The 14,196-nt window shown below is 36.5% G+C and overlaps 1 protein-coding gene across 4 annotated transcripts; it reads left to right on the top strand.

Annotated features, from left to right (window-relative positions):
- The first annotated feature begins 505 nt into the window (after positions 1 to 505).
- On the top strand, positions 506 to 13,929 carry PTHLH (parathyroid hormone like hormone). 4 transcript variants are annotated; one of them, XM_007502855.3, is made up of 4 exons: positions 506 to 937; positions 1,474 to 1,593; positions 8,155 to 8,577; positions 13,456 to 13,929. In XM_007502855.3, the coding sequence occupies exons 2-4, from the start codon at positions 1,493 to 1,495 to the stop codon at positions 13,463 to 13,465; spliced, it is 534 nt and encodes a 177-aa protein (XP_007502917.1). In that variant the 5' UTR covers positions 506 to 937; positions 1,474 to 1,492; the 3' UTR covers positions 13,466 to 13,929. The 4 variants fall into 4 exon arrangements, with proteins under 4 accessions (XP_007502917.1, XP_007502918.1, XP_056653637.1 ...); XM_007502856.3 differs by having other exon boundaries at positions 511 to 925; XM_056797659.1 differs by lacking the exon at positions 506 to 937 and adding an exon at positions 1,086 to 1,286.
- Positions 13,930 to 14,196: the final 267 nt, after the last annotated feature.

The raw sequence follows: 14,196 nt of genomic DNA, 5'->3' as shown, positions 1-14,196 counted from the left end.
GAGCTGAGGATGCTGGTTACTCCGAGGTTTGTCCCCCGACCCTCCCATCCCCCAAGACCCATCACAGCTCCTGTCCTCCCTAGTGTGCTATCAGAAGCATCGCCTATGTGCAATGGCTCTGAGTTCTTCTGGGCCTGGGAGGGAAAAAAGAGAAGGCTGGGACTGCCTTAGCTCCAGATCCGAAGGTGAACGAAGTTTCCTAAATTGGCTTAGAATGAGAGCTTCACTTGTCCCCAGACTTAGATGGGGGAAACGTACATAGACAGATGTGTGTGTGTTGCCCCTTCCTTCATCCCTCCTCTTTCCCTCCTCCCGCAGAGCCTCCAAGCCCCTAGATCCTTTTGGAGTACTAAGTGCCCTTACTTACAGAGAAGCATGTATGTGTGCTTTGTGGGGTGCTTCTATCTGCTGTCGGCCAGGTCTAGCCATCCCTCCCGTCTCCTTGCTTTTGACCTTTTCTCTCCCTTTCTCTGTCTCCCTGTCTCTCTGTCTCTGTCTTTCGCTCTCTCCCAATCCACTAGTGCCTCCTTCCTGCCTCGCTCCCCCGCCCCATCTCTGCTCTCTGCTTGCTTTCTTCCAGCACATGTTCCTAGGGCGCCACCTCTTTGCGAATCGTCGCTCACTTCTCCAAGCAGGTTTTGCTTCCAGAGCGTGTGAACATTCCAGTCCCAGTTCAGCCTTGAGCCCTGCTCCAACCTGCACAGCCAAAGCATGCTTTCCAGCCTCTAGGACGGACCCAGCCGCTGCAGCCGCCGCCACCACCGTCTTCACTGCCGCCTCCAACGCTGCCTCACTGCCTCTGCTGCTTGCCTCTGCTGCTTTTAGATCCCTCTGCATCCTGGCTTACCCGGTATAGACGACAACATACGCCTCGTCCCAAAGTGTGTGTGGAATCGACTTTCTTTTTGAACACTGCATCCAAGAGGTACATAAAGAGGTGTGTGTGTGTGTGTGTGTGTGTGTGTGTGTGTGTGTGTGTGTGTGTGTGTGTCCAAGTGTCTCTCAAAGGAGACTTCTGGTCCTTTAGATTTTCCAGGAGGCTGACTTATCTGGAGAACTTTTCTTCCCCTTAAAAAGGAGCTTGCCCAGCTCCATAGACGACCCATGAGAGAGCTGCTTGCCAGATTAATTAAGCATTGCTATGGGAGACATGTAAACATACTCCTTGCCCTGATGCATATATAAACCATTTCATTGTCGTTATTATTTCAGAGGAAGTGCCTCTGATTTGCTTTTTTTTTTTTTTTGGTGACCTAGCCCGTTTGGAGGAGCTGATTTCTGAAGAAGTGAGTGTTGAGAGACTCTAGAGAACACTTTTACAACTTTGGAGATGCCCTTAATGTAAAAGAGGCTTCTTTTTTATTTTTATTTTTTCCAAGAAAGTGAAGGGGGGGAGGATCTGGAGTGATACTTTAGACCCATTTTTTCTTTTCTTTTCTTTTTTCTTTCTTTCTTTTTTCCACTTCGTTGCAGGTTCCGAGACCAAGATACAATGTTCAAGAGATTGTTTCAGCAATGGAGCTTTGCGGTGTTTCTATTGAGTTACTCTGTTCCCTCTTGTGGGAGATCAGTGGAGGGACTCAGCCGCCGACTGTAAGTTCTCTCTTCTCTTCTTGTGTGATTCCTGGACAAATACGGAGGGGGATGAGAGGGGAAAGTTTGTGGCCGCCTTGGAGCTGGCAGTAGTAGGGCTCCAGGAATTCTCCCAACTTTCCACTGATGTGTGAATGTTGCTACCCACTTCAGTTTTGAACAGGATGAGTTTCAGGCTACCTGCCGAAGCCTGCTAGTTGAGACCAGGTCTATGAAATGGACTTAATAACAGGTTGAGCCTCGACATTTTTTTAATGAGATTTCTATGAAAGGTGGTGTTTTCCCTAATCTCCCCTAGGCACTAGTTCTTTCCCTTAATGGATAAGGGTCTTATTTTAGTATCTGAAAACTGGTAAGAGAAGTAGATAACCAGCACGTATGAGGGAAGGAAATATGTGCTTTCTTATATCTAAATATATGCATGTGTTGAGGAATCAGAAAAATACATTGTTAACTAATTATGAGTGGCCTAGACAGGCAAAATAATATGCATCTCATTTAAAGTAGTTTCAACTTCTCACTGGCAAAATTCAAGGAGTGAGAAACTCCTAAAAGGTATGCCAATGAGATCTATCGTTAACATTAAGTATAGAAAGCATTTTTCTTTGGATTATTGCCACTTTGAAATAGTTCTTAAAGTGGAATCAGATACTTGAATGCTGCCTTTTAAAGGACTTTGGATATCCCTCTCCTTTGGAGATCTTCTAAGTATGAATTTTGGATCCAAAATAATCAGCCATCCACCCACATTAGAGAAATAACATCACTTCAATAAAAGTATGTTACTGAAAAGTTAGAAGAGGGGTCTAGATCAATATTGAACCTGATCACTAAAGGAAAAGATTGAATTCGAATGTGCTAAATGCTCTTTGTGCAGTCATTTTAACTGTGCACTGAACATATCAGTTGAAAGAACACCCGAAGTACTACAAACTTTTTAGTTGATACTTCAGACTCTGGAGAAGAAATTAAAGGGGTAAAATCTACAAATATTAAGGATGATCATATTCAACATTTACAGCTACTGTTTAGTAAGTTTTTCTCACCAATTTTCCAGGGAACACATAAAAGTGACTGCTTTTATATATTTCCTTGTTCTATTAGAATTATTAGAACAGAAAATCCCTAAATGAAATTACTTCAGACATGTCAGAACCTTGGCACTAAAATGAAAATCTATTATGAACCTCCTAAGGCAAATCATGTAGAACATTGTACTAAAGATAAAGTTACATTGTTTTCTTCAAATTAAGTTTTGATGGTGCGTTTCAGTAAATTGTCTTCAGTTTTTGTTTTGTTATAGTCTGGACTTATTTTATTCACTTAGGTCATATGAAGAATCTATGTTTAGGTATATGCAAATAAGAAAATGTGACACACAATTAATACTCTATTTCCTTGGCCAAGAAACACTGAATTGGAAGGGAGCCAATCTTTTTCTTTAAAGTTTTATAAGAAATATCTGTTTTGAGGAACCACTTGTGAATCATGATTGCTTCTCCCTCTCCACAATTACTGCACAAAATTGTGTGGTGGTTGTTTTTTTTCCCCCTAAATGTTATTTTAACTCTTTTTTGGCCATAAAATGCAAAACCCATCAGAAATCAGTTAGCAGCCAGTAACACTATTACAGTTTTGTTTGTGGGTGAAACACAATCTCATACTTAAATACTCACACTCTGTAGACAGTTATAAAACTACCACAAAACATTGCTATAGTCAATGATTAATCATCACATTACATTACAGCCAGGCTTTTTCATGGAAGCTTAAATCATCAGTAGACAAAAATATTACACCAAATTACTACTGCCAGATGGAGTTAAAAACAAGTCATTAGATCTGCAGTGTCACCAAATAACAGTCAACTGAATGTTAGACAAAACACAAGTCTATTAAAAATACTAAATAAGTCAATTCTTGAAAGAACTTTTATTAACATATAATCAAGCCATATTATTCCCCAATCACTCTTCAAACCAAATTCTAGGAAAACTGTTTAACCTCAACTACATAAATATTTCAATACCCCTTAGAAATCCCTCTGTGCTTCAGGGTGTTAAGACATAGAAGTATTGCTTTTAAAATATAGTGGGCAGTTCTATAATAAAACAGAACTTAGCAAAACTTCCTAAAGCAGGTGAAAAGGGAAAAAAGATTAGAATGCTGCAAGTTCTGGAGTTTGGGGATTTTATATAAAACATATTTAATGTGCGAGAGGAGGGCAGTATTCATTAATGGATAGAGGGCCAGTCTTGGTATTAGGAACAGGTCGGTTCAGATCTTGAATCTGACAGACTATGTAGTTTCAGCTCTTAGTATCCCCCCCAGGTGACTCCCCAAAACTTAAAATTACAGACAAGTTAGCCAATTGAATTATTAGTTGAAATTTCTACTCTAGGTATTCCCCAATATTGTGAAAGTTGCAGGTCCTGACCAAAAACCAAGCCTTTAATGAAACTAGAGGGTGAATGAGAGAAAAGATCAAGAAGCAGGCAGATTGTTCTAAGAAAGAGTACTTTGGGCAAGAATCTGAGTACCTTTTGCATTAAGACTGTAGAGACTCTCTCTCCAGTATATTCACAAACTTAAAACATCATTGGCTACATTTGCTTTGGAGTCAGACCTGGTCTATTCCACTTAATAAAAAGCATTACTTTTGACTGAGTCATTTGAGTTGGAAAGGACTTCTAGTGAGTCATCCTAATTCTAACACCCTAACCCTGTCTCTTCCATGGACCACAGAACTTTTCTTCTCAGTGTTTCCTTAAGAGCCAAGCTTCTGCTCCAGTGGCCTGCTTCATTCTGTGTTAAAAAAGGAATTTCTACATACTGTTTGCTTTCTGTACTTATTGACAGTTCTTTAGAAATTTAATCTATTTCTATGAAATTCACTCAGAGAGATCTTCCTCTCTGAAGTGCAAGCACAACAGTGGTCTAGATAAATGTGTTGAGTTACCTTTGTTAAGAATTATTTTCTATAGGTTTGTAAAAAAAATTTAATGTTTCAGGGAAACAATGAAGCATATCCTGGTGAGGATTCATCGTTTTATTTTTAATATTAGACACTGTATATAATCAATGTCATGTGAAACAACACTATGAATCTTTTTATAGAAGTATAGAACAACAAAGTGTTGGGAGACATATGACTCTCAAATATAATATATATTTAAATTAAAAAGTCCTCCATTCTTCCTTACTCTTCCTCAATGGCATATATGTACACATCTTTTAATGGCAAGTCACTTAGAAGGACAAAAACTTCATTCATATGCAAAATCTAATGCAATTTTCTGATGATCATTTAATTTTTGATAACATTTTCAATGAGAAAGTCTTTGAAACACTGGTCAACTACATGAAAGTATTTTCTGTGATAATCCCAATTAGTCACTAACATGTTTGTCAGGGACAAGAGGAAAGCTTTGCTCTTTGCAAGAGATATACTATTTTAAACTGAGTGAAGTCATGCAACACTGTATGCTTTTTTTAAAAAGTAGAAGGGTTGAACTGTAATTGCATTTCCCATGAGAAGTATCCTGGGAAAATCTAGTGTTTAAGTTTAGGAAAGCCATGTGACTCACATATAGCAGAAGTACTATATTCCAATGAGGATGGGCATGAAGAATATTGACTTGATTAGAAGAAACCAAAAACTTTTAAAAGTTAGCTTGTAGCTAAGAATAGATTGCTCTGTATTATAAAACTAGAGAATAGGAGAGATGGAATGAGTGTCTGTAGGGAGGAAATGGGAATGGAATAATCCATAATATGGCCCAATTGATTACTAGCTGAGGTATTTTTGTGGATGTGGATGTTTGGCATTCTGCCAAAGGATGCTTTCTAAATCACAATATCTATGAGATATGCAATCATAATAACCTATTTTAGAAAGAAAAGGATAAAATGGCTGTACTCTGGAGATGTAGTCACAGAATAGCTAAATAGCAAGTATGTCGATTATTAAAAGTTTCCAGGATATTAAAAGTTCTCATGGACTTAGTGAATTTTAATCTAGTAACATGTGGCACCTTCAAAAAGGAAAAGAGACTACTGCATGGTTCATTTAAATCAGGCTCCTTTTAAATTCCTTTCCATTAAGTAATGTCTTCAAGTCAGTCAGCATATTAAAATACACAAGGATAGTTAAATATAATAATATCCACAGAAATTACCATAAAAAAGTTTCTAGATAAGCACTTCTTCTCTAAAGAAAAACTCTAGGAACCATAGTTATTTATTTTGTGATGAAGAGATATGTAAAAATAATAATAAGTCTACATCATGTGATGAAGGCAGTACTCCAAATGCCAGATGCCAGAGCTCTATATTGCTCTTCTCACTATTGCAATGGCTCCTACCAGTCTCTGTGTTACTACATAGTCTCTGTGCTTCTTTTCTCAAGGAACCAAACTAAGAGATTCTTTAACTTTGTAAGGAGTTTAAAAGAGTTGAAGGAATGGAAATTATTTTCATTCCTCTGAGGGGAAGCTGTTCTACTGAGAGTGATAGTTGGTATGGATACAATGCTACCTCATATAGATATCAAGATATTTAAGGAATATCCCTTATAATTTTTCTTAGAAAAATGTTTGAGATTTATCCCATGTTTTGTGATCCTTCTAATGTTTAGAATCTTTTCTTATGGCTCACCGACTATTATTTACCTGTATTCCTCAGAATCTTATATATTTTGTACCACTTGAAGGTAGCACACTTAGTTCTCCAACCTTTAGATGGAGATTGGACCACAGTAAACATAACAGGGTTTAGGAAAAGATGGAAATGGAGGAAGATTTCCCTGAAAGATTGAAAATCTGGCTGATTAAACTGAAAGTTCATCTAAATAATCTCAGAATAACTTTAATAACTAGTACATAGAAAAGGGGAGTAGGGTAAGGAAAAAGAAGAGATGAACAAATTTATATGATACTGGAGATTATTTTTAAAGGCTTGGGAGGGAATGAAATATGCAAGAAAATAGGGGAAATATGAATTTCTACTAAAGATATCATACCTTCCTGGCCAGAAACTTAGTCAACTTTTAAAAAATCCCCTACCAAAAAAAACCCATCCTCAGCTCCTTCCTCCTTTATCTTTTTCACTGTCTTTCCATTAAAGTATTCTTATGCATATTAGATAGTAGTTGATGAACTGTGCTAAAGCACACACACACACACACACACACACACACACACACACACACCATCAGTGAGTACAGCAAGGAATTTATTGCCTACAGAGAAATTTTCCAAGGCAAGCAAAGACAGTGGAAAGTTGGATTCCTCACATACAGGGAAGCACCCACTTCTAGTACTAGAAACATATTTTTTAAAAAGCAGAATTGTATTTAATCTACACACATTGAAACTTACTAGTTAACTGATTGACCGCTTAGTCTTTCTTTGAGTATTTGAAATAGTGTTATGTGGGAGATGGATTAAATCTGTTATTTATGGACCCAAATCCAATTTAGAACTAGAATTAGAATTAGTGTGTGGAAGTAAGAGAAACAAATTTCACTATGACATAAAGAAGAACACTAACGATTACAGTTGTTTAAAAATAGAACACTCCATTTCCTACCTCCATCCCTTTGTACAGGCTGTCCTCATAAGAGCTGCTCTGGGAGAGAGTGAATTTCTCATTAGTGGGGGATTTCAAAGAAGCTGAATGACTGCTTGTCAGTGATAATATGGATGAGATTCATATTTTGAGTGGGAAGAGGCCAAGCTGGTACAGTTCATCTAGTGCCAATCAATCAGCACTTATTGTCTATTAGGCATTGTACTATCATCTGGGGAAACAAAAGCAAAAATGAAAGTTTAGTCCCTGATTTCAAAGAACTAGCTTATTTTTCAGAGGGAAAATGTATAAACAGAGTGTATATAACAAAATAAATACACAACATAAGGGAATTGAGAAATGCCTTATATAGGAAGTAACATTTAAGCTGAGCTTTGAGAGATGCTAGCAATTCTTAGGGCCAGAGATGCAGAAGGAAAGCATTCCACACACTAAGACTGTTGTGTGATAGACTACTGTGTATGAGGAATAGTGAGAAATCAGGTTAATTCAACTGCAGAATGAGTGAAGGAGAGAAAGAACCCTTCTAAAATGTTGGTCCTATGGTTAGTGTGAATAATGGGTGAGAAGTGGGTTTGATGTATGTTTGGGTTAGGGTATCTGCTTTCAAAGGGCCAGAAGCTACTTCTACATTTTTCATATCAGGTTTATTAACTTGTTCTAAGAGGAACTCATCATCTTAGAAGGGTATACAACATCTATATATCTATATACGTATATATAGATATATATTAAACAACCCTATACAACATTGAACAGAGTAAATGAGCCTAGTGATTCCCATTAAGTTTGTCAAGCATTATTTCTTTGGTGATCCTAATCCCTTTTTCTTTGGAAATAGCAGTTCTAAGTAGTCCTACTATTGTGGTCCTCTTCATAATGTGCAAAGTGGACAATTAATTGAATCAAAGCATCTAGTAGTAATTGGGTTATAATTGTTCCCACTTCCTCTCCCCAACTTTTGTTCTGTAGCAAAAGAGCTGTATCAGAGCACCAGTTCCTCCACGACAAAGGGAAGGTTATTCAAGACTTACGACGAAGAATGTTTCTTCAAAATCTGATTGAAGGCATTAACACAGCTGAAATCCGAGCTACTTTGGAGGTTTCTCCGAATCCCAAGCCCGCTACCAATACAAAGAACTACCCTGTAAGATTTGGAAGTGAAGATGAGGGCAGGTACCTGACTCAGGAAACCAACAAGGCACAGACATACAAAGAACAGCCTCTGAGGACATCAAACAAGAAAAAGAAAAGCAAGCCTGGAAAACGCAAGGAACAGGAAAAGAAAAAACGGAGAACTCGATCAACTTGGTTAAACTCTGGAGTAGCTGGTAGTGGGGTTGAAGGGGTTCACCTAGCAGATATCTCTGGGACTACGCTGGATCTCAACTTATGGTAATCAAACTTTTCTGGGCCTATTGCCTGTCCTTCACTACTCTGAGCTCTTATATATATTTCCTTCCTCCAGTTAACAAAGATCTTGAACTTTCTCCCTATTAATATGACACATAAATCATGACAAAGATGAAAGAACCAGAGAGAATATGGTCTGCCCAATAACAATACTTTTTATGATCTTTTATGATCTTCTTCCAGAACCCTGCTAAAGTAATTGGAGATTCTTAAGCCTTCACATCATCTTTCCCCATTTTAGGATAGGGAACGGACCTATGATTTCACTGACATAAGGAACTTCCAGGTAAAAAACACATGCCAACACATTTCAGCACCTTCTCTGTGGTCTACAGGCTTAGAGAATAAATGCTTAGACATTAAATGACTTGCCCAGGGTTATAGAGCCAGCGTAGTTAAGACTTGAATCCAGGTCTTTGTGAATACCTCTCTATTCACTATACCACGCTGCTTCTCTTCAGGCAAAGTTGGCAAAAATTAAGTTTGGATAGTAAATGAGCTTCAGAAGTTAGTGGCTATGACCCTTCTATAAAATAAATCCGTGTTCAAATGGTGTAGATTTAACTGTACTCTTCACCTAAAAGAAAAACGAGAAGTTTCTGCTTTTCTAATAGCTACACTGTTGAACAGAACAATACATACTGTATTCTGCAATTGTATTGTATATGTAAAACAGCTTATAGGTAAACTGTAAATATTTCCAAATCTTCAACATTTTAATTCAGTATTATCTTTCTGATATGAAATTCAATTTCATTTACTTTATCAAGCATTTATTGTTCGAGGCACTGTGCTAGATACAAGGGGCTCAGGACAAAAACTAAATGGTACCTGACCTTGAGAAGCTTACATTCTACTATGGAATATGACTACAGAACAAAATGCTGTGAAATGGCTTTGTAAGAATGTATATTTCCCCATTTATCACAACAGCATGAGCTTCCAATTGTCCATCAAAAGAATATTATTAGAGGAGAGGTATTAATGATGATTTTTACTGTGGACTTTCATGGCAAATTTTAGCCTAAGTGCTAACAGCACTTTTCAGATGTACTTATGCTTATATTTTTCATGAAAATGTCTTGTAAGTCAGAAAAGTGCCAAATATGAATTCCATTTTACAAAGGGAAAAGCATTTCAGTGACCTGCCCAAGGTCACAATTAAAACTTGGACTTGGGATTTATGCCCATGTCTTCTGACTTTCAGTCCATTACTCTATCCATTAGATTACAATGCTTTCCTATACATACTTTTTCGTTGAAAGGATTTTATTTTTAATTTTCAGTACAGAAAACCTTTGGGGTTTGAAAGACAGAAGAAAACAACACACGAACGCATCCGATGCAATCAATGATCTCTTACAATTGAATACTCCCCCTCCCTCCTACCAAACTTTCCCCCAGTTCTCTGGCAGATAGTAATTCAGAATGATTTTTTTAGGCATTCTGTTCCTGATTATCATCATCTCTCTCTGAGTTAACTGACTAAAATTTAGTTTGTCTGATATTGCGAATGTCAGGTTATTTGATGTCATTAGGGAAGCTTAAAGAATAAGTGATGGCATCACTGAAGGCTCTTTGGATTCACTGAATGACCTAGTCAGACACTGAATGCATCAGTGAGTTACAGTAAGGCCTATGTAGCTTAGATCATTTGCTGATAATTAATAAATATCTTCAGCATGTTTTAAGATATATTTCTACATGTACATGAAAGTAAGTAATGAAACCAGTAGATCTTATTATTAGGTTCTATTCCTATTTTATTACTTCTACATATGCTGGAGATCTGAAAAAGGCAACACAAATACTTTATTATGGATTTTATTAGCTGACAGTTTAAGTTTTCAGTGCCCTTGAGTGTCTAGAGAAATTATAAAAATAAGCACCAGTCCTCGTACCAAGGCCCCAAAAGAAACCAGAGTAGATCAAGTGAAAATTAGACATTGCCCTAATGCAATTAGGTCTTACACCCACACATGTCTGCCATGTGAAACTTTGCCCACAGTCCTGGCAGTCAATCCAACGTCTAATGGGCTACAAAGAAATATCTTTTCTTCTTTCTATTCTCTTATGGTTGAAAGCCTCATGAGACTATGTTTTGTGTGGTGTAGCCAGATATTTATATTCTCTTAATGTAGTATTGTGGCAAACTATTGAAAAAAGTGGATTGGATAGGAGTAGAAAGCCATGGAATCGGTCAAAATTAGATGGGGCCATACAAGTTTTTTTAAGCATATGGAATAAAAAACCATATAAAATTTGTCTGGCTGAGGCACTTCTTCAGTTTATATTAAGAAATGAGAAATGTAAATGCATTTTGTGTTCTATGTCAGTATTGAGGCAAGCCAAATACATTTTTTTCAGACACAAGTATTTTAGAAAACTATACATAAGATGGCCAAGGGTAAGGGGCATCAAACCATTTCTTAATAACTTGTGCCTTTTTTTTTTGGTGGAGGGGGAAGATATTATTAACAAAATTGTCTAAGAATGAAAACTAGGAATTGGTAAAGTCATAAACTTAGGACACTTTATAACCTTTATAGGGTTATAAGTTATAGGTTTCAAAAAACTTAAAAGTTTTTAATAAATAAAAATAGCTTAAGAGCTAATTTTTTGTTTCTTTTCATATGGCATGCATAGTAGGAAATATATTGCTTTATTTTCTAAGAATTACATCATGATCATGTGTTTTACCTCACATCTAGCCTAGATGTCAGAATTCAGAAAACCATTCATTTTAATTATACCTTTAAATCAGTTATCTTTTGTCTCAGTAAATATTTATTCATAAAAATCATATAGCAGTGTTTCTGAAATATATTTATTGAGCGCTCAGAAAAGTGTGTTTGCATATATACACATTTGCAATAAAATGCACCTACTCACCGTACACATGGATTGTTTACTTAGATGTTCCCATATTCTAGTGTGTGCATATGCTACAGGTGACATCATAAGAGAAGACAAATGAGCAAATTAGCTAAGCTAGAAAGAAGGTGTAAAAGTTTGTGTTAGTCCTTTTGTTTTTATTTGGATTATTCAACGTCATCTTCATTCTTTACTTACTGCTGATATTTTCAACACATCTCATCAAATACTACCTAAAACTGAAGACTTTTTCAAAGTGATATGCTTTTGAACACAATTCGTTACCCTTCACTAGAAATCTTCAAGCAAAGGCTGGATAGCAACTTACTGGAACTGTTATAGTGAGGATTCGTATTCAGACAAAGGTTGGACTAGACAGGCTAAACTTCCTTCCTGCTCTGAGATACTGGGATTATACGAAATTATTTACTCTTTCAGTCATCTCCCCGTCTTTATTCAATATGTGCTTATACCCTTATACACTTTGGGGTCAAAATTGTGATCTGGGTTTTTCTTTTCTGCATTTTAGAACAGTTTTCCCACTATAATTAAGATACGACATTCTTGGAATCATTGACTTAGAGTTATCAGAGACTTTAACATTCATCTAGTGCACCTCCCTGAGGAAACTGAGGCTCAAAAAAGTTAGGTGATTGGCCTAAGGTCACAAAGAAAGGAAGTGACCAAGGGATTCAAAGTAAAAGTTCTCAATGCCCAGAATGCTTTTTGCCTTATACAACAAACCCCTAAATTGTCAAGAATTTGCTCTTTTTGTGTGTCTCACACCCACATGTCTGCCATGTGAAACTTTGCCCACAATCCTGGCAGTCAATCCAATGGCACAGCCAATCAAATTCCATTCTATATTGTTTCCCTAGCAACCAACACAGTAACTGAAATGAAGTAGGCCAAGAGGGAAGGGGGAGACAGGAAGACAGGAAAAAGCTTTGCTATAGACTCTTAAAATACCATTGACCAAACCAGAGTGTTTAAAAGTTCCCAATACTAAGTGTTAACTTAATCCAAGTAATAAAAGACTCAAAAGGAAATGGCATGCCACTTTTGTTTTAGTCAGTTCACTTTATCCCTTAAATTTCAATGAGTTTTCCTTCATGTATGAATTAATATCTATTGCCTTGAAGAAACAGGCAGAGAGATGCCTCCATCTAACTTATTTTGTCTTGAAAGTTGCAATTATTTGTGGTTTTCATTGCCAAAATTATATAATCCAATAAGAAGTACCACTAAAGATGAATGCCTTGCCTCCTCCATCACAAATGAAGCCCACTGTTTTTAAGTATGATTCACACATGTCACACAATATAAAACTGAATTCAGTGTATCGCTGAATGTCAAGGACTTTTCAGATCTCTAGCCTAATCAATCCATTATCACTGACAAAGGGTGGGCCAAATGACATAGCACTACAACGGGAACTTAGCAAAAATCATCCACATCTGGGTTGCTCAATGGCAGGAATCACAAAGGAGAGAGACTTGCCTAAACCTTTATCTAAAGCCAAGGAGGTTTAGAGAATGTATTCTTCACTTTTATGTCATTTCTAATTTCTCCATTTTCTCTCTCTTCCCCCATCTTTATTATCTAAAAGCTATCTGCAAGTCTTCAGAGGGCAACTTCTTTCCTAACAGCCTTGGCAGAAATATAACAAACTTTTCCTTCTGATAATTTTTTATATTGACTTTAGCTTTAGCTTTCTATAGCTCAGCAGTTTTAAGGTGCTCTGCTACAAACTTTCCTATTTCTTTTGTCTGTCCCCAAACTATGTGTGCAAAGAGATTCTAAAGGGAAATTTGGATTTTACTCCACACAGTGTTGTTCCTCAGCTTCTTTGAAGAAAATAAGAGATAAAATGTCTTTTTTTACCTTGTTATATTATGTGCTTTAATTTTATGCTTTTCATGTTCCATCATTTCAAGTGTAAAGTGAATTAATCGATTTCTCCTTTTTCTTCCTCTCTCTTTGCAGGAGGCATTGAAATTTTCAGCTGAGGACTTCAGAAAACGTATTGCAGTATTCTGTAATAGTGAACATATGGAAAGTATTAGAAATATTTATTGTCTGTAAATATTGTAAATGCATTGGAATAAAACAGTCCCCCTCCCCCATTGCTCAATGAAATGGCACATTGGTCATTGTGAATTTTCTTTTTCTCCCCAGGCTAAGCCAATTATTATCACATTTTGCCATAATTTATTTTGTTGAACGATGTATTTATTTTGTAAATGTATCTTGGTGCTGCTGACTTTATTTTTTGTAACATAATGCACTTTAGATATACATATCAATTATGTGGATAACTGACACAATTAAGTGTTGCTATTTGTGGTTGATTTTAATGAATGCCTAAGTATAATTGTTCAAATTGATTTTCCTCTGTGCATGTAAAAATAGCAGTATTTCAAATTTGCAAAGAATGTCTAATAAAATATAATCTAATTATGCTATGACTCAGGAAAAGTATGTCCTTTAGGATTTTTCAGAAAAGGAACATGTGATTTTTTAAAAAAACTATATTTGAAAATTGTCTTAATTTTAATAAGATTGTGCTGGCATAGTTTTAAATTGCTTAGGCTACATTTTATTCCAATCTATCATTTTAATCAATTGTGTAACTAAACCACCTAGATCCCCTATTTTAAAAAAGATCCTATTTGAAGTGGCAGCAGGATTGGCAAGAGGGAAATCCAGTTCAGACAGTGAGAAGTA

Source organism: Monodelphis domestica, chromosome 5 (assembly GCF_027887165.1).
Source record: "Monodelphis domestica isolate mMonDom1 chromosome 5, mMonDom1.pri, whole genome shotgun sequence".
In the NCBI taxonomy this organism is placed as follows: domain Eukaryota; kingdom Metazoa; phylum Chordata; class Mammalia; order Didelphimorphia; family Didelphidae; genus Monodelphis; species Monodelphis domestica.
The sequence above is the reverse complement of the archived record's forward strand: the minus strand, read 5'-3'. Positions and strand labels throughout refer to the sequence as shown.